At 38.9% G+C, this 19,004-nt stretch overlaps 1 protein-coding gene across 5 annotated transcripts in view; it reads left to right on the top strand.

The window, feature by feature from the left end:
• The window catches only part of MEIS1 (Meis homeobox 1), a 202,085-nt gene that overhangs the window by 28,410 nt on the left and 154,671 nt on the right, over window positions 1–19,004 (top strand). For all 5 annotated transcript variants that reach the window (XM_063695848.1, XM_004029332.5, XM_063695846.1 and 2 more), the window contains one exon: window positions 637–748. In XM_063695848.1, coding sequence (XP_063551918.1) covers window positions 637–748 — 112 coding nt within the window. The remainder of the gene's footprint in view (window positions 1–636; window positions 749–19,004) is intronic.

The raw sequence follows: 19,004 nt of genomic DNA, 5'->3' as shown, positions 1-19,004 counted from the left end.
AAGAAGCAACATCTGTTTTCCGTTCAATAGTACAAGAAGGCTCTGCATGGGGCTGAGTGTACACAGTCCATGTGAATCTATTGTTATTCTCATTCCTTTTTTGTCCCTATGCCTGGTCCATTTGCCATGTACCATCCGGCAAACAGCTGACACATACTAGCTATTATGGACCCAGGCCTAATTGTGAGGTCTTAAAAGCTCTGCCATGTTTGTCTTCTAGGATGAATCAGAGGCCCCTATAAACCACAGTGTTATAGACCACCACTCTCATTTTGCATTTCCAGAGTAGCAGACTGTTGTGCCAGAGGGTTTGTTGATGTTGAAAATATAGTCAGAATCAGTGGCGGCATTTTGTTTTCCTCTTTGCCTGGAATGTTTTTGTTTTCCTTAGTAATAAAGCATGCAATTACTTACAGAATAACTATTTGTAGATATTATTTTAGCTTGGAAGCAGAAACTGGCAAATTATAAATGTGCCAATGCAGCTCTGAGCTGGAACCATGGTTGAAGGGGGATGGGAAAGGTGGCATGATTATGTGCTCCAGCCCTCCATGGCTTTGTCATTATGCCATGGGATCCTACCAATAAGGGTTCACAGATGCCTCTTATTTGGGTTTCTAATTTGTGCCCCCACAGCCCTCTTGGAACAGAGATCATGATGACACGGCATCTACTCGTTCAGGAGGAACCCCAGGCCCTTCCAGCGGTGGCCACACGTCACACAGTGGGGACAACAGCAGTGAGCAAGGTAGGAGAGATGTTATTCTCTTTTGCTACTTGTTTCATTTTTAAGGATTGAAAAATCAGAAATGTCTAGTGAGTTACTAAGTATACAGTTTTTCCTAGAAGATAAACCCCCTTTGACTTGAGAATCAGCTCATCTTATTTTATTCTCTGACCCTGTTCTTCTGTGCTATTCCAGCTGCTTAACTGTCTGTCACCTGGCCAGCTTCATAAAACAGGGTAGTGAATTGACTCAGGGCAAGATTAGAGAAGTAGCTTAGAAGTTTGAATGTGAATAAATAGTATGCCACTCATACCCTTCTATACAAATAAAAAGTATTATTACTACTTGCCCTCAGAGGCTTTTCAAGAGCTCATGAAGAAACACCCACTAGGATTCCAAGTTAATGATGTCTTAGGATGCTTATAAGGCTGTGAGCCCTTTAGTAGCACATGCTCGGCTTCCCTCTCCACTGGGTTGAAGTCATTTTTTTCTGGTTTTACTTATCTGAATCTCCTAAGTGTTTGACTTCATTGCAAAGCCAGACTAAATAAAATTTAGGAAGACATGGAAAGATAACAGGTTAATTTGTGTTGTCCTGTGAATGCACATACCTATGTGTATGTGAGTGTCCATGGATTATGCATGTTTGACTATAACTAGTAGGAAATAAAGTTTAAACATCAAGCTAGTCTTCAGCAAAAGGGCGAATTGAGTATTCAAATATCTGTACTGCTTTTCATGAGAGTCCGCTGTGTGGATTTTGTGTTCCATTAATGCAATTAAAGTTTAAAAGAGAATTCTTTATCTGAATATAAAAAGGCTGTTTTATTGAAGTTGACTCTGAGCCCACAGTAGGTACATACTTTAAAATCTGGTTTTATGATCATGTTTCACTGGAGTGCTGTTAGACAACAAAGGAATTTTGTTGTCTAACTTAGTTGGGCTCTACCAATTAAAATTGCAAAGTCTACAATGAATTTAGTGTGATTAATTTGAAAACAAAAACAGGAAAGTTAATTTTTTTGAGGCACATATTGCTGTTTGTACTGGGAATAACTTCAACAAATATAATTTTAAACATTTGAGACATTTTATTGTTCAAAGAAAAGTTGCTGACTTCATCACAACTATAAGCCTAGTAAAAACGGAGCCCAGAATAGTAAACTGGTTCAGAGCTGAGAGGTAACCTCTGACCTCTGACTTTTACTGGAAAATGATATGCAGCATAAATCCAAGAGGCCTTTTTTCTTTCAAGTGTGTGTATGTATGTGTTATGGCGTTGCTGTTCAGAGTGCTATAGTTAAGGTGGTGTCAGCACTTTCAATATAAAGCCCTACTTTCATAACTCTACTTACACTATGAGTTTTCGAAAAGGTGTAAATGGAATATAAATTCTTTTTCCTGTAGCCCAAAATTGCTACATGGGGTCGCAGCCTAGTGTTTGGCTTGTTTCTTTTTCTTTTTCATTTCTTGCTTTTCAAAACTTATATCATCTGAGAATAGGTAGATAGTTCAGCTGCTGCATTGAAGGCTTGCAAACTGCTGAAATGCACTTGAATTTAAAATTGTAATGCATCTGTTTTCTCAAACATAGTATGATAAGAGGATTTTCAGATAGCAAATGCCCAATACCAGTTCTTCCCCTCTGACATGCTGTAACAAGGAATTAGGAGTGTTGTATGCTGCTTCTTCCTTCAACAAGTGTTCTCCAAAGGCCTATTTAATAATTTGATTGTAACTAGGAACTACATATTATTCACATTACTTTCTACTTATAATGTTTCTTCCTATATTTTTTCTTTTTATGTTTTATATTTGAGTCCAATACCTAGTTGTTTTTAGGGCAGTTTCACATAAATTATCTTATTTGAATGATCTCAGCTGAATCATTTAAAAACAATCCTGGGTAGCAGATTAAGTAGGTCTATCCCCACTTGACAGAGGAGAAGAATAAGGTACGAAGAAGCTGAGTGATTTGTTGAGGTCCCAGTGGAGCGTCAGACCTAAACTTCCAGTTTCCCAATTACTTAAATAAGGTTCTTCTCATCAGACCCTCTTTCCTCATCTCTCTACTAAAAAACTACAGTGAATAACTTCCACTGTCATCAAATAGAAACTTTCTGTGCTGGTTTCCCCTACCCCACCTTTCTGTGCTTGATAACAGAAGCTGTTGGGAGCCCCACCTTCAGTCTTATTTGTCCTTCCTTGTGGGTTTTCTTTGGCAGTTGAATTTATTCCTGCTAAATGCAGAATGATGCCTGAAAGTGTTGCTGCAACAACTTATGCACACTTCCATGCCAACCATCACCCTTCTAAACCTTTTTTTCGTCCCTGAGAACTGCAGAGCTTGGTCTTTGTGCAGCCTTCGGATTAACTGTGCACAGTGGCTTTTCCATGTTTTCCCTGTTTGCCTTTTCTGGCAGGCATGGATGTGTAAGCTGTGCCAGCATTTGGCCTGTAGTACATGTCCTAAATAGTTATTTACACAGTTTGAGTCCATTTTAGTCAACTGGGTAAATAACAGCCCTCTTCAAAAGATTTATAAATCCATAAATATGTCTTTATACATACCCAATAGACAGAAATAACTCAATCTGTCAAGAACATATCCAAAGAGGTGTTTCCCCCACAGACAGGAGTAATACATATTTTAAAACTTTCTCTGACATATTATTTTTACTGCGTTTCTTTTTTCCTCATTCCTTTTCCATTTTTACCACTTCATTATGGCACCTGTGGTTAAAAAAAAAAAAAGAAAAGAAAAGAAAGAAAGAAAGGAAAGAAAAGAAAACAAAAAAGAAATCCCCTAGGCTTTAGCCCTCTGTTAAATAACCTTATCTGCTACACAGTGGAGGCATGTAACAGGCTATATATATATACATCTCAACTGAGTCCTATTCTTTTGAACTTTCAAAGTAGATAAAATGAAATAAGTTATGCAGGAAATTTTAAATGTTCTAAGATTTCAAAATACAGTAAGAGTTTCTGGTTAGAGCAATTTGGGGAATTTTGAATGACTGATAATTTGCTGAATTAGTAGCTGTTGTGATCAGTGAAAGAGTTTTAGTACACATTTTTACCTAAACATTAAAAAAAGAAATACAAAATCCATGGCTGGGAGCAGTGGCTCACGCCTGTAATCCCAGCAATTTAGGAGGCCGAGGTAGGGGGGGTCACAAGGTCAGGAGTTCAAGACCAGCCTGGCCCACATGGTGAAATCCCATCTCTACTAAAAATACAAAAGTTAGCCAGGCGTGGTGGCAGGCGCCTATAATCCCAACTACTCGGGAGGCTGAGGCAGGAGAATTGCTTGAACCCAGGAGGCGGAGGTTGCAGTGAGCCGAGATCATGCCACAGCACTCCAGCCTGGGTGACAGAGCAAGACTCCATCTAGGAAAAGAAAAAAAAAAAAATCCGATCGTGGGCATTCTAAAGAGAATGTACATAAGATGTGTAATTACAAAAATATCAAGGTACTATTATTCAGGGATTTAATATTTATTCGCGATTTACACAATATATCTTTCCCTCAATTCAAATTATTTATCATGATGACCCTTTTTATGATATATACTTCCATTCAATATTAATACTTGTGGCCCTTGCAGGAGATTGATTCTTTAATAGTAAAGTCCTTTTCAATTGGCATTTAAGAGGGAGGGCCTCACATCTGTGTTTGGTTGGGGATTCTGTTGCTGTTGCTACAACATTGATTTTGTTTACTCCATAACTTCCTCAAAGTACTTCCAAAGATACCAGATTGAATCCTGATTTTATCCCTGGCAATTACTTGCTTTATTTTCCCATTTCACAGGAGAAAGAAGTAATAGCTCAGAAATATTGAAGAGTAACTCTCAAAGTCAGCTTCAGGATCTTGGTCTCTTGGCTTTGTAGCTGCTTTAGGATGGGGTGGCTGTTTCCAGGGCTGCCAAGTAGTGTCTCATAGGTACGGGAGGTACATGATGGCAGAGACGTGTGGCTTTCATGTGTCTTTTACATCCTACTGTGCATGGCTGCCCGCCTGACCATAATCAGAGCCTACTCTAGGAACTGTGTGTTTTGGAGTGGGAGAACTTCAAGCAAATTGGGTGCCTCTTCCCCTAGATTTTTACTGTTTCCCCAAAGGCCTGCCACAGCCACTCTATGCTTCTTAAGCAGCTTCAGCTACGATTGACCACATTTTTGAGTCTGGACAGGTCTCTGTTTTTGCTTTAAAGTTAAGAGAGCTAAATAAATGATGGTAAAAAGATAATAAAATAGAACATGAAGGGCTGTCAGTCAGTGTAGGTATTTCCATCCCCTGACTTTTCAAGTGAGGTCACGGAGGCTCAGAGCGATAAGGAGACTTGTCCAAGGCCACACACCGGCTGGTGCTCAAGCCGGGACTTGAATCTATGCAGTCTGACTCTAGAGACCAAGCTCCTAACTATGACATCCTATTTGATACACTGTTTTACTGGAGAAACAGATCATTTGACAGACATTCTTTCTGTTACCAATTTGACAACTCTTTCCCCAGTTGTCTGTACTGAACCTGGCGCTGTGCTCCCTAATGGTGACCTAGCTGTGAATAAGATAGAATCACCTTAAACTCAGAGGGGTAATGTTCTGTTGGGGAGGGAGAAGCTAGTTTTGCATGCTAAGTAGAATGATGAATGAAGTATTTACAAAGGGAGCATGATGACTGATATGATTCATTGGTATTATGTATTAAGAGCCTATATCATTTCACTCATTCAAAGACTTAGTGAATTAAGAATAGAAGCATGGGAACAAGTAAAGATATTGCTCTTGCAGAACATTTTCCACTGAAAGCTCATCATATTTTCCTCTTTTGTGAGGATAAAGAAAAAGTATTATTTCTACATGGAAATTTGATGTAATACATTTCAACCCTAAAGGTTTTTAATGATTGCTGGAATCTCTAAAACCCACTTATGAACTTCTCCTTTAGGGGGCAGGACTCAGAATAACAATAGTACCACTTAAAAAAAAAAAAGGCAAAACCAGCATGCCAGGATGTTTCTTTAAAGAAGATTAATGCTAAGCACTGCATTTCTCTATCATAATGTATCAATAGTTGCAGTGCCTCGCACTGCCCCATCCCCCTCCACACCAGCTTTTGTGTGAGTCCAGGCAACCTATAGGCAGAAGGCAATTCCATTTATTATTGAGGGGACTCTCAAGGCAGTTGTTCCAGACCTGTGAAGCCAGCAGGCAGAGCGGCCTGAGAGGGGGTGGGGAGCACCGGGCGAGGGAGGTGGGGAAGGGCCACATTATGTTCCAGATGACTGAGTAACGATTTATATATCACTCGCCTTTTTTACATGAAGAAGAAAAGTAATAACAGCCCAAACCCAGGCATTTGAAACAGTCAGCTGTCCGATGAATAATGGGATAGGTGGGAAGGAGCGCTCTGATTGGATGTCTTAATGAGCACATTTCGCACAGAGTTTGGGCTGCAGTTCCCCTTGACCTTTGCCCTTTATTGACCAAACTGACACTTCATTTTTCACATACTTCCAATTATGGCTCGGCTTAAGTGTTGCCCTCCCTCCTTTATTTCTTTCCTATGGACAACTTGAGAGTGGTTGAGGCCACAGAAGATATTTTAATTTGAAAAACTACCGTAGCGACTCAGGTTCAGGATGTAATCTGAAACTGCTGTCACTGCAGCTTTTCAGCTGAAAACACAAAGTTAATACTGCTTGTTTCTAGACAATTTTCTTTAAAAAAAAATGAAAAAATCTAACATATTTTACAAACGAAATGATAACCTAAGAACCTTGAAAATGAAGGAAAATGGTTACAAACGGTAATTTTTATTTTTTGTTGTTTCATTTGTCTGTTGGTCACAGTGACTTGAATGATCTCTATTTGCTCACACTTGCTTCTTAAGCCTGTACCTCTCCAGGGACTTCTGGTATTTCAATGGCACTGTAATGATTTTGACTAATACACTTTTGGGAGGAGAGAAAAGTAAAATATAATTGTGACCACAGGCCTTAGAGCATCGCAGCCCTGTGTGTTCCTTTGGTTATATTTAATGTTGACCTGCAAATTAAAGTGTGGCCTTTGCATGCAGTGGCAGGCAGAATAGGAAAATGATTTCCTGGTGGGAAAAGTCAGGAGTAAAAAAGAAAGAGGAAGTTATTATGCTCCACAAATGGCCGTTATCAAAAAGTCTATATTATTAACTTATCAAACATGTTGAATGAGATGTAGAGACAGAGAACTGTTTTCCCAAGAACACCCTGTAATATACTCACCTTTCCTTTTATTGACTCATCAAATGTGAGTAACAGTGTTCTGGTTTCCACCTGCTTGACTTCTAGCATCATGAAATCAGGTCATCTTAAAGAAAAATAACTTCATCATCTAAAAGTAGTAACTATATTTAGGGGCACGAACTTGGCCATAAGCATTTTCATAGAAAGTGCCTCTTCTCATTATTAGGCAACATCACCAGTAAACTTGAGGTCATTGTTTTTCATCTTAAACAATCAAAAAGTGCATTTGAAATTATTTACAGCCGAGTAGAGATATTCTTCGAACACAGAAGTATTTATCTGAAAAGTGGATGAAGTGTTATCTATTATGTAGCCCTCTAGCGTATCTGTGACATATTTTTACTGTAATATGGTAATAAAAGAATACGTAAAAGACAGACAAAGGTTCTGTCTTTTTCTTTAAGGTGACCTCTGTTACCAAGTAACTGCTTTACTTATGAGCTTATTAAAAACTCAAAAAATGAGCTTTTCATACTTCACAGGCATTGATGTGAAAATGAGCTGTCCTGTGCGTAGTTTTCTTGATCATTTTTAGAACAATTGATTAGCCAAAGAGCTCCTGTCATTAGTTGACATTGACTGATAGCAATTTGTCACAAGCTCTGAAGGTCAGCTAGACAGTTGGAGTTTCAGCTTGTCTTTGATTGACCTTTACTGATTCCATCCTCATGTGATTGGGTTTGAATAGTTCTGACCCTCAATTGGAAAAGACAGGGCATTAGTCAACAGAGTCATTTCTTATATTTTCTGTTGATTGCTCGTTTTTATTTATGTGTGAATTCATGGTCTGGATTTCTTATCAAATTTTGAACTCTCTTTTTTGAAATTTAAAAGGTGCAATATTTATTGTGTGACCTGTAAGTCACAATTCTGTTTTCCCTTTGGTTTGCACACTTGATTTGTGATGTCAGTGACATCTGTCTACTGGCCACTGTTACCTGTGCAGGTACTGGAGTTTTGTTGCAAGTGATGGATTAAAATTTTGTTGTTGCTGTCATTTTTTAAGAAATACCAACTCCGGTGTGACTTGTAGCACATCTAAAATTATACACCAATTCTTTTATTTTCCTAGAATTGACTACTTTTGTCTCCCAAGACTCATGCAATATTTTAAAATGAGAAATAAGTAGTAAGGAAGTATATGAATAATGATGTTGTGTCAATTCATCATTTAGCTCTGCAGCCAGAGGCATGAAAACTTTTTAAAAAGTATCTTCTTTTCAGTTTCACTCAGTTGGCTGTAAATTAGAGAAAGCTCCCCTAGCTAGAAGGGCATTCGCTTTTCAGTGATAGTGGAATATATTTTCTGTTTTCATGGACCTGGAAGTTAATTGTTCATAATATTCAGTTCTTTCTTTTCAAAACTGTAAATATTTTCCAAAAATACATCACATACAGAGAAATATGTTCCACATCATATTAATACCATGCATTGTATTGTTTTATGTAAATGATGAAAATGGAGATATTAGCTTTAAAAACCCAGGTCTTAATCTGTAATTATTTAATTCAGTTTTTATGTAAGGCCTTTTCATTCTCTTATCCTTTCTCACCTTCCCTTCTTCTCTTGAGTCTGCATTGGGTTTTAAACTATAAGCAATAACTTGTTTTTCAGGCCAGATCTCCCAGGCATTCCAGGGCCACCACACACAGCCTGGCACAGCTCAAACATGTGTTTCAGTTTCTACCCAAGGAAATAAATAAGGAGAGAATTCATTGTTTCAGGTGGTAGATTCTTCACATGGTGTCATTCTTGGCAAGGCAGAAGTGAGGAAGTTAATTTTAGGGAAGCATCCATTTAATGTAGCCCAAGGAGATAAAAAGAGTTTAGAATTATAATCTCTCCTGCAGATGAGCCAAAATATTATCATGAGTTGTGTTTAAGCGGGGGATGGGAATGTAAATTTATACATTCTAGTCAAGTCATCAAAAATAGATTAAGCCCTTACTGTGTGCCAGGTACTCTGTGTGAGCTATAAAAATGAGTAGGTCATAGTATTTGCCCTTAGGAAGTTCCTATGTGCTACCAAGAATATCAAGCATATCAAAGTAAAATATTTGCTAAATACTGGATATTCTTAGGGAGCTGTGAGTGTATTTATTTCACAACATGCCAATGACCCAGACATGGTGAACTCCGTGGTCAGGCCTGCTGGATGAAACACAGCGTGGTGGGTATTAGGTTCAAATTGCAGAGGGACAGCATTACCTTGGTAGGTGTAGACATTCAGCATCTATGGGGCCCTGTTAGGTGGACTTGGCTCCAGAGCCCACTCTTGGAAACTTGGTCCAGTCCTTCCACACTGCCATGAGCCAGCCAGTGCCTCTGCTGTCTGAACCATTGGGATCATCATTGTGTTCACCGCCATTAGTCACCTGGCTGCTGACTCAGATTGATCTTCTTCAAGGGAATCTTGACATTTTGAGGAGGAGAGGACCCCTTTGGCAGTCTGGTGAAGCCAATGGATACCTTATCAGAGTAATATATTTAGTAATGTATAAAATAAAACCCATAGGACTACAAGGGCAGTGAATTGTATTAAAATTCAATCTTCTAAATATTTTTTAAAGCCAAGTTGTAATATAGTAATATAAGGCCGGGCGCAGTGGCTCATGCCTGTAATCCCAGCACTTTGGGATGCCGAGGTGGGCGGATCACCTGAGGTCAGGAGTTCAAAACCAGCCTGACCAACATTGAGAAACCCCATCTCTACTAAAAATACAAAATTAGCCGGGTATAGTGGTGCGTGCCTGTAATCCCAGCTACTTGGGAGGCTGAGGCAGGAGAATCGCTTGAATCTGGAAGGCAGAGGTTGCGGTGAGCCGAGATCGTGCCATTGCACTCCAGCCTGGGTAACAAGAGTGAGACTCCATGTCAAAAAAAAAAAAAAAAATATATATATATATATATATATATATATAGAGAGAGAGAGAGAGAGAGAGAGAGTAATATAAGTGCTCTGTTAAATAGGCTTAAATAACAAGATCTACTAGTAATTCTGTTGTCTGCTGAATTTTTGAAGTAGTGATAAATGTAAGTCATGTTTTAAGATATTTATAACAACTATATTGTGATATGCACATATGATTTCCATTGGGAACAAAGTTACAGGTCCTGCTAATAGTTCTGTGGTTTGTTACTTACTTACATACAAGCATGAAGGAAATGCTAATTCTAATTGAAGTTATTGATAATAAAAATGTAATTTTTTCCCTTCTCAAGTACATATATCCCCTGAATTCTAACCATGGATCTCCCTTGAGGAGGTGTCTATATAGCCCAGGTTAACAACTTCTAAACTTAAGTGTCAGAAGTTAAATGGGTTTGGGGATGTATAGCCATCCCTTGGTATCCCCCAGGGATTGGTTCCAGGACCCTCTCCCCTCAACCCCGCAGACACCAAAATCTTCGGATGCTCAATTCCCTGCTATTAAATGGCATAGTATTTGCATATAACCTATGCACATCCTCCCATATACTTTAAATAATCTCTGATTACTTATAATACCTAGTACAATGTACATGCTTTGCAAATAGTTGTTATACTGTATTGTTTAGAAAATAATGACAGGAAAAAAAGTCTGTACGTGTTCAGTACATATGCAATCATCCATTTTTTTTTTTTCAAATACCTTCTATCCTCAGTTGGTTGAATACGTGGATGTAGAACACATGCATATGGAGGTCTTGACCTTAAATCATGCCATCCACCTAATCACTTGTTCTCTGTACTCCTACCCTTGGACATCACCCTCTGCCCCGCAGTGATCATCTAACAGAAGATGGGTGGAGGCCAGGAGCGGCATCTGAGGATCTTTTGAGGGATTATAGGGCTGAGGTGAGACTGAATTCTGAGACAGGACCCTGTAGCAAGGGTAACTATGCTACCCTGGGAGGATGTTTTTATGTCCTATGCCCTTCCCAGTAGCAGCCATGATTCTACCCTCCCTGGGCTGTGATATTTCACTCTCCCCCTGACGTTATTTCTCTTTATCATGGGTGATAGCACTAATTAAGAATAGTAGTAGAGGCTTTGGCTGTTGGCCTAGCAAAAACTAACCCAAACAGTAAATTTATGCCAAGCATTTTCCTCAGGAAAAAAAAAATGTAGGCATGGTCTACCTGTTGTATTGATTAGTCCCAGAAATGTAGTTGGTAAAGTTGGGTTTTGCTCAAGTGTCTGGCTTTGTGGATTAGCTCAGTCTTGCATATAGTTTTCCATAATTGCTTAACCTAAAAGCATTCTATTTGATTAGTACAATTAGTTTGGCTTTCTCCCACTTACCAATATCAATTCATATGCATTCCCTCCTAACATTGCTCACTTTATTTTGTAACAAAGAGTGAAGACAGCAGAACTTCCTGTTACTTATTTTCATATTAGAAGAAAAGGAGAATATGACCTTACGTAGCAAAGCTTACATTTTAAAAAAATGTATATTTTTAAGAAAAAGAGAACTAAAGAGTGAATGCAGAAAATATTGAATTTGCCAATGGGCTTGTTGCTAGGTTATTAGCATTTACTGTTGTAGTTTGACTCTTTCCTTGAGTGCCCCTACTACTTATGACAACCAGGACAGGTAGCACCTTGATACCCTTTTATACTTTAATACCTTGGGAGAAAAGGATATATTGATTTTAAAATGCATATATATATACACATATACATATAAATATATGAATATAAATATCATTTATAAATATAAAATATAAATATGCACAGCTATATAAATAAATATGTATTATTTATTTTATAAATATGTATATTCATAAAAATATTTATAAATATGTTATTTATAAAATAAATATATAATAAATATATTATATATAAAATATAAAATAAATTTATATATTTATTTAATAAATAACATATTTATATATTGTATATATTTATATATGCATAAATATAAATATGTATATATATTCTCCTTCTCATTCTAAGAAAGGATTTAAGGAAATTAACAAAAGTTTATAGTATACAATAGGATAAAAAATGTGTAGATGAATGAATTAGAATGAAAGCAAAATAAACAAAAAGCCAAGAAATAAGGGTAGTACCAAGCAATATAAATTATAAGATCATGTACAATTACTAGAAATAGGTATTAATTTGGCCCTGAGCTTCCTAGCAGCTAAAAGAAAGACTGAAATATAATTAATTACAAGATTTACAACATCCATGGAAGTTGCTCAGAAGAATTGATTTGACCAGCATTAAGATCTGAGAGAAATTCTCCTCGTATCCTCACACAGGGAGTCCGGGGAAATGGCAGAGGCTGGCATCCTTGACAGCATCTGTAGGACTCCTCTTACATTCCCCAGCTCCTAGAACAATGCTGCAGTTATAATAATTGCTGATACATATTTGATTGATTGGACTAGGTATCTGTAATCATATTCATCCTTTTGTTTCTTTAACTCATTGGAATCTAACTGAGTCTTGATTTTCATGGTTGAAATGAATGACAGCCTATTTTGATGTGAGCCAAGGTGCTGAGTATTTGGTGATGCCATGAGGCCTTTCTTCATTTGTCTGTCTCCTTCTTCTGACCATTCTCTGGTGGGTTCGCCTCATTCTCCAGTCTTTTCTCCCTCCATCTGAAGTCACGAATGGGGTTGAGGATGCTGTTGTTGCTCTGGTTATTATCCCTGGGAACAGGGTTAATGGAGCCAGAGAGATTCAGGTAAACAATGGTTAGAATGGAGATGCTGAGAGGCTGAGATGGGATGCCAGAATGGAAGGTTCTGATGCTGCAGTCCTTAAAAATGAAAGTTCTGAGGGAATATGACTTCAGCCTATAAAGCTGGAGGGGGCTGAGTGTTATGAATATTTGGCTTACCTCATCCTGGCACCAAAAACATCCCCTCTACATTTACTACAAATAAAAGTATTGCTTGATGTACATTTTAAGCATATGAGAGGATTACTCCCAAAGATGGAAGTGAAAAGAGAAATATTCCCACTTATTAACTGAATTAATTAAATGTCCACTGCATACCGGTCCTGTGCTAAATGTGGGAATTCAGAGTGAAAGAGGTCATTTCTGGAATCGAGAAACTGACAGTCTGGTGGAGGAACAGACAGTTTAGTATATCGTAGGTTAAGTCTCCCTAGTGAGCAGGTTCTGAGTAATTTGGAAGTAGAGGAATGGTACCTAACAAACTGGCACAGGGGCAGCACCTGCCTGTCATCGGATGGGCCTCTCTCTAGTCTTTCCATGGTGGCCATTTTTAATGGATCACAGCACCCTTGTCACGGGGCCTGAAAGGAGTGCAGATGCAGGTCCTTCTCCACACAGTGCTCCAGCAACCACTACCTCGTCCCCCGGAGTTAGCCCTAGAAGAAATGGGTTTTCTATTTCTGATCTCCCACTCAGTCTCCTAAGAGAGCAAGTCTATGATGGAAACTTGGGAGAGATGGAGAAGAGGGGCATGTAAGGAAAAAAAAAATTCGCTTGTATAAAGGTAGGAAGGAGAGAGAGCATGCCACTTTGGAGACTTTGTGTGTGCTTCAGCATGAGTAGAGAGTGGGTGTGAGAGAGGAAGAGTCTGAGGTGAGGCCCAAGAGGTAACAGGGGCAAGACCACAAAGGGTCATATTTGTCATCTTAAGCCCATATTTGTCATTCTGGCATTGGTTTAGCAGGCAGTAGGGAGTCATTGGAAATGTGAGGGTTGTGGCATGGTTGGATGGAAGTGAAGGAGGAATTGGAGCAGGGGGAGGCTGGAGTCAGCATGATAGTTATTCAGAAATGTTGCAGAACTTTACTTAGGCAGAGGGAGGAGGCTAGAGAGAGTAGCTTTGAGGAGGAAGACTGGACTGGACAGAGAAACGGTGGACGCAGAGGGTAGTGGAGTGCAAAGGCTCTGGGATGATGCCAAGGTTTCAGAAGACTGACTACACAGACTACAGGTCCCATTGGCATGCTCTTTCTTTGTCTTCTTCTGAATGTAGCATTGCCACTCTAGATGGGAGAAAATGCAGCTGGTCATTGATGGCTGTGGCTTTTCTCCTACACCCTTGCTGGGCAGAGGTGATGCTTTTCCCACCTGTTCCTGAGGATGGCTTGCAGAAATCCTGCTAATTCTCTCTGCTGCACTGCTTTCCCTCAAAGAAGGCTCCGGCTCCGTGGAGACCAGGGGCTGGGTGGAAAGGAAGAGGCCAGCCAAGCTGTCATGGGAATTTGGTGACTCATTTCATCAGTTTACTGCTCTGAAAATGAGGTGACTTCCCCCTTTGCTTGACAACTGATTGATGAACATTTCCTGAGTATTTGCAGAATAGATGTTTTGCCTCATGGGCCTTCATGTTTATGTGCTCCCAGTGGATTCTAATCCTGGTGTGCTTCAGCCTTTCCCACTTCTCAGCTGCTAATTTTTCTTTCTATGTAGAGTCTTCAGATTACCTGCCCAAGACTTAATAGAATGCAGGATTAGAAACAGTATACCGTTATGCCTGCTGATACAACTCTGGTTATGTTGACTTTTTGCCAGAATGTTAAAGAATGAAGGATACCTTTTTACACTGAAACAGTATTTATTTGGCTAAAAACACTATCACCTGGTACTTAGTGTGTCTACATTGAAAGCTGTCTTTCAAAGTAGCGTACTTCATTTTGTGTGTCTAGAATTTCTTGTTTTGTTTTTAGTTTTTACTTTCTTCCCCAAGATGTGGATTTATGTGTTTTTAGAAGAATTAGCTTTACTTTGTTTCCATTTTTCCTGATGCTCTTGATAGTGAAGGAATCAGCTTTGGAAAACATTAATTGCTCCACTAAATAATGGAATGTTAATACAAGTTACATAGCGAGAAGTGGAAGCATTGCTTTTATGCCCCAAGAATAGACCTTAGGCTCATTTTCCATAACTGAAATGGAAGCAATAGGTTTGCATTATGTGGATCAGAGTCATCATCTTAGACACTAGCCATAGTCCGTAGATTTAATTTTCATATTTCAAATGGAGGCCGTAAGTTTAACATGTCTTACTTTGCAGCTGGAACAGATTCTATTTTTAATCCGTAAGTTGCACATGGCATGGAGCCATGTGCTGCCCAGATCCAAATGCATAACTCCTGTTGATATCAGTGAGCTTCATGATGAATTGGAAAGAACTATGTGGTCTTTATTCCAAACATCTATCTGACTTTTTAGGATTAAACGTGCTAAACAAATTCTAGCACTTTTCAAGTTAAAATGGAGTGTTTTTGAATGTAGCAACCATGCTGGCTTAAAGGAATAATGCAACAATTCCAAATAGACACACGCACACATAACCGTAGAATTGGTTTTCAGGCAGAGAAAGACAACTGGGCTCAGGAACCTGGCTGGCATAGTAAAGGACATGGTTGTATTGAGCTACACAAAATTGCCTTTAAATAGAAAAGATAAGAGGAGAAAGCCTTTTCTTTGGATGGTACTCTGCTCATCAGGGTACACATTATTGTTGGTGAGTAACTCTAGCAAGAGCCCTCTTGTACTTCCTCATTCTTATGACCGCAATGGTGGGAATTGTCTGGCAATATTCATTCAGAACTGACAGATGCTTGCATCTATAAATAAATGTACTCAAATCATAATTGTTATAACAAGATTGTTTGATTGCCTGGCAATGGCCTTGTGCTGAGATAGCTTTTGGATCACCTGTTCTTTGGGAACATTTGACAGACCTCATGTTTATTACCCAATTGGATGTCAGTAGCAATTGCAGCTAAAGAAAAAACAAAAATGCAAGTACTTGTTGACCTTGACTTTTTTCCACAAGAGATTGGACTTGATGGCTCTATTGCAGTTGAGCTGATAAGGGTTATAAACAGTAGTTTAAAGAAAATGTTTTATTCCCAGAGGAAAACACCCTATTTGCTGTGGGAAATGGCAATAGACATATATGCCTTTTGCCAGATTTTCTTAATTTACCTTTATTTGGGCTGTGGGAAAAGGATATGCTGGAAAAGCTTTTTATGGCTTTAATGTACATTTGTATAGATTGTTATAATTTGTGAATGGTGTAGTTAGTAGATTGAATACAATTTAAAAGAAGCCAATGATGTTTCTATGATTTATGATAATATGATTTTTTTTGAAACTGTCATGTTAATATAAGATTGTGTTTCAGAGATGAAGATCTTATAAAAATGCAATAGACTTATGGTGCCAAAATACTCTTTTTGATTTTAATTAAAAACATAAAAGTGTCATTGGTTAATATGATCTCACTAGGAGCAAAGAAAGAAAATTGATCCAGTGAATATTTACATGGGACATTCCAGAAATGCACTGGGGGATAAGGCAATCAGCACTTTTCTTTAGGCACAAAGTCTTAAGCTCCAGATTTGAATCAAGAAGCCCCGGGCCATGAAGGATTCCCCATTTCTTGGTGAGACAGTAAGGCTCGGTAACCTGCCCTATTTGCTCTTTAAAAATCTCACTGCATTTTCCTTCAGAGGAGAGGTGCTTTGGCTCAATGCCACTGACTTCAACTTTTGCTCTTAAAATGTTGTTTTGATGCATAGTGTAGTGATGGCTGAATTGATTTCTGTGCATAAACGGTGGCCTAGATTCTTGCCCTGTGGAAATCCATGGAATTAAGAACTCTAGGTTCCTGGAGTGATAAGAGGTAAGCAAATAATTAGATATGCATGCAGGGAAAAAATTCAAATGCTCATAGAATAGAAATAAGGGTCTATATAATTTGCAAGTTTAATGTAAATGCAAGCCACTAATACAACCAATAATTTAATGCTAATATGTGAGGATAAGTAAATGTTATTCTAATTATTTCCTATTTGGTGTGTTCTCAAAGAGTTCTGAGCAAAAAATATACTGCATTGAAATATTTCCCTGGCTACTCAGGATGAAAATGTGGTCTACTAACAGCTGTGGCCGTAATGAAACCTCTGGGATACTAGTGACTAAAATTTCTCTTTAGATAGAAGTTTGGGACAATTTGAGATGGCAGAATCTAAGCCAGAGTTTCTTTCAAGGAGATTTAGCACACTGGGATATTATGTGATTTATCCAATGAAGGTACAGGCTGAGATCTAGCTCAATATGCCCTTTTAAGTAGTCACTAGAATTATTTAAGAATGCAGAATATATTTTTGGTAAAAAGATTTGATCTTTTTGTCTGTTTTTCAAAGTACAAATTTCCTCCTGAAGATAGACAAGTTTTGGGTACGTTTTTGTGAGAACAGACCCTTTGAATGAAATTTTAAAACCATCAGAAAGTCATAACATATATAATCAATAGGGAATTTCTTGCTGTCTAAGAAAACGATAGGAAAGAAGAGTTCCACTCTCTCCAGTCTTCTTTGCTAAGTCTCATTTCTTTACTTATGCATTTCTTTGGAGAATAACTGCTTGCTGACTTCTACTTTCCTATGAAACTTTTGTGAAGAATGGTGGAAATCTTTGCAATGACAGATGCCATTGCAGATTATTATGATGTCCATTACTTGGAGAATGAAATTAGGAAGAGTTTATTTCTGACATGGCACATACCCTTCCCTGCAACAGAAAGGCTGTAGCCTAGAATCTCTGTTAAAAAAAAAAACAAAAAAACAAAAAAACACATCCTCAGGATTTCTGGTGATTCTCTGGTTGATGTGGTAGAAATGAGCAGAGAGGCAAGTCTGCTGCCTCAGGCATCCTGATCCCCTGCAGCAGGAGGGCACCCAGGACATGCAAGCTCAGGTTCCTTTTGGCTGCATGAGCAGGGAAAGTGGAAGGCAGGGTATCCTACATTCTTCCTACTACTCACTGAAGGATGTGGCAAGGGCATGAATTGTTTGTGGTTGGCTCTCTATTCTGGTGCTAGGAAAGATTTCTGTGTTTATCTGCATCTTTCTGAGCCCCCATTGCTATGTAGCCAGCTCCCAGGCCACTTTGTGGGAAAGCTTTCTTTGTGATGGATGACGTGGCATTTCTTGTCACTTCCTGAAATTCCTTCCTGCTGCCTATCAGCATTGCTCTGGACTTATCTGGGTTGAGCTTCAGCCAGCTAAAGCTAATCCAGGTTCCTATTTCAGAGGAGCAAAATGACAGCAATGACGCTGCCATTCTTTTGGTTTGTGACCTAGGATGCTGGGGAGAAGGAGCAAAAAGAGGAGGGTTGCAAGAGTTGGGGCCCATTGGCTTGATTTTTCAATCCTGGTACCTTGAGCATCTCTTTATTCTCATGAGTCTTGCCTCTCCATAAGGCTGACAGTATTATTTATTTTCATGTGCAGTTGGATGTAACTTTTCCAACTCTGACCTGAAGTGGCATTTACCTGAGATTGGTTTTATTCCATCTACTGAAGTTGGCGCTGACAATTTTGAGCCTCTTAAATGAAGTCTTATGAAATGGAGTTTAGAGGATCAGAGACTTGTGGCTCTTTAGGTCTGATATTCCTTTTTTTTTTTTTTTGAGACGGAGTCTCGCTCTGTTGCCAGGCCGGAGTGCGGTGGCGTGATCTCGGCTTACTGCAACCTCCGCCTTCCAGGTTCAAGTGATTCTCCTGCCTCAGCCTCCCGAGTAGCTGGGACTACAGGTGCACACCACCACACCCAGCTAATTTTTGTATTTTTAGTAGAGACGGGGTTTCACCATGTTGGCCAGGATGGTCTCAATCTCTTGACCTTGTGATCTGCCTACCTCGGCCTCCCAAAGTGCTGGGATTGCAGGCGTGAGCCACCATGCCCAGTGATATTCCATTATTTAATAACTATATTTACTGAAAATCTACTATGTGCCAGGTACAATGCTAGGTGGGAAATTTTTCAAGCAAATAACTCATTTTTCATGCATTCAGATTCTGAAATGTGCCCACCCTCGTTCATTTGTGAGCCTCACACCACCACCCTTATGGTGGAGCAGAGATTTGTGTCTCTATTTTATAGGTGAAAATAACCTAAGGCCTGACAGGGTGTGAGTGAGAAAACAACAGGACCTAAGTCAGTCAGATTTCTCAATTGCAACAATTTTCTTTTTTACCAGGTTAAGAAGTA

This window comes from Gorilla gorilla, chromosome 12 (assembly GCF_029281585.2).
Source record: "Gorilla gorilla gorilla isolate KB3781 chromosome 12, NHGRI_mGorGor1-v2.1_pri, whole genome shotgun sequence".
Taxonomy (NCBI): Eukaryota; Metazoa; Chordata; class Mammalia; order Primates; family Hominidae; genus Gorilla; species Gorilla gorilla.
This window is presented reverse-complemented; position numbering and strand designations above follow the sequence as displayed.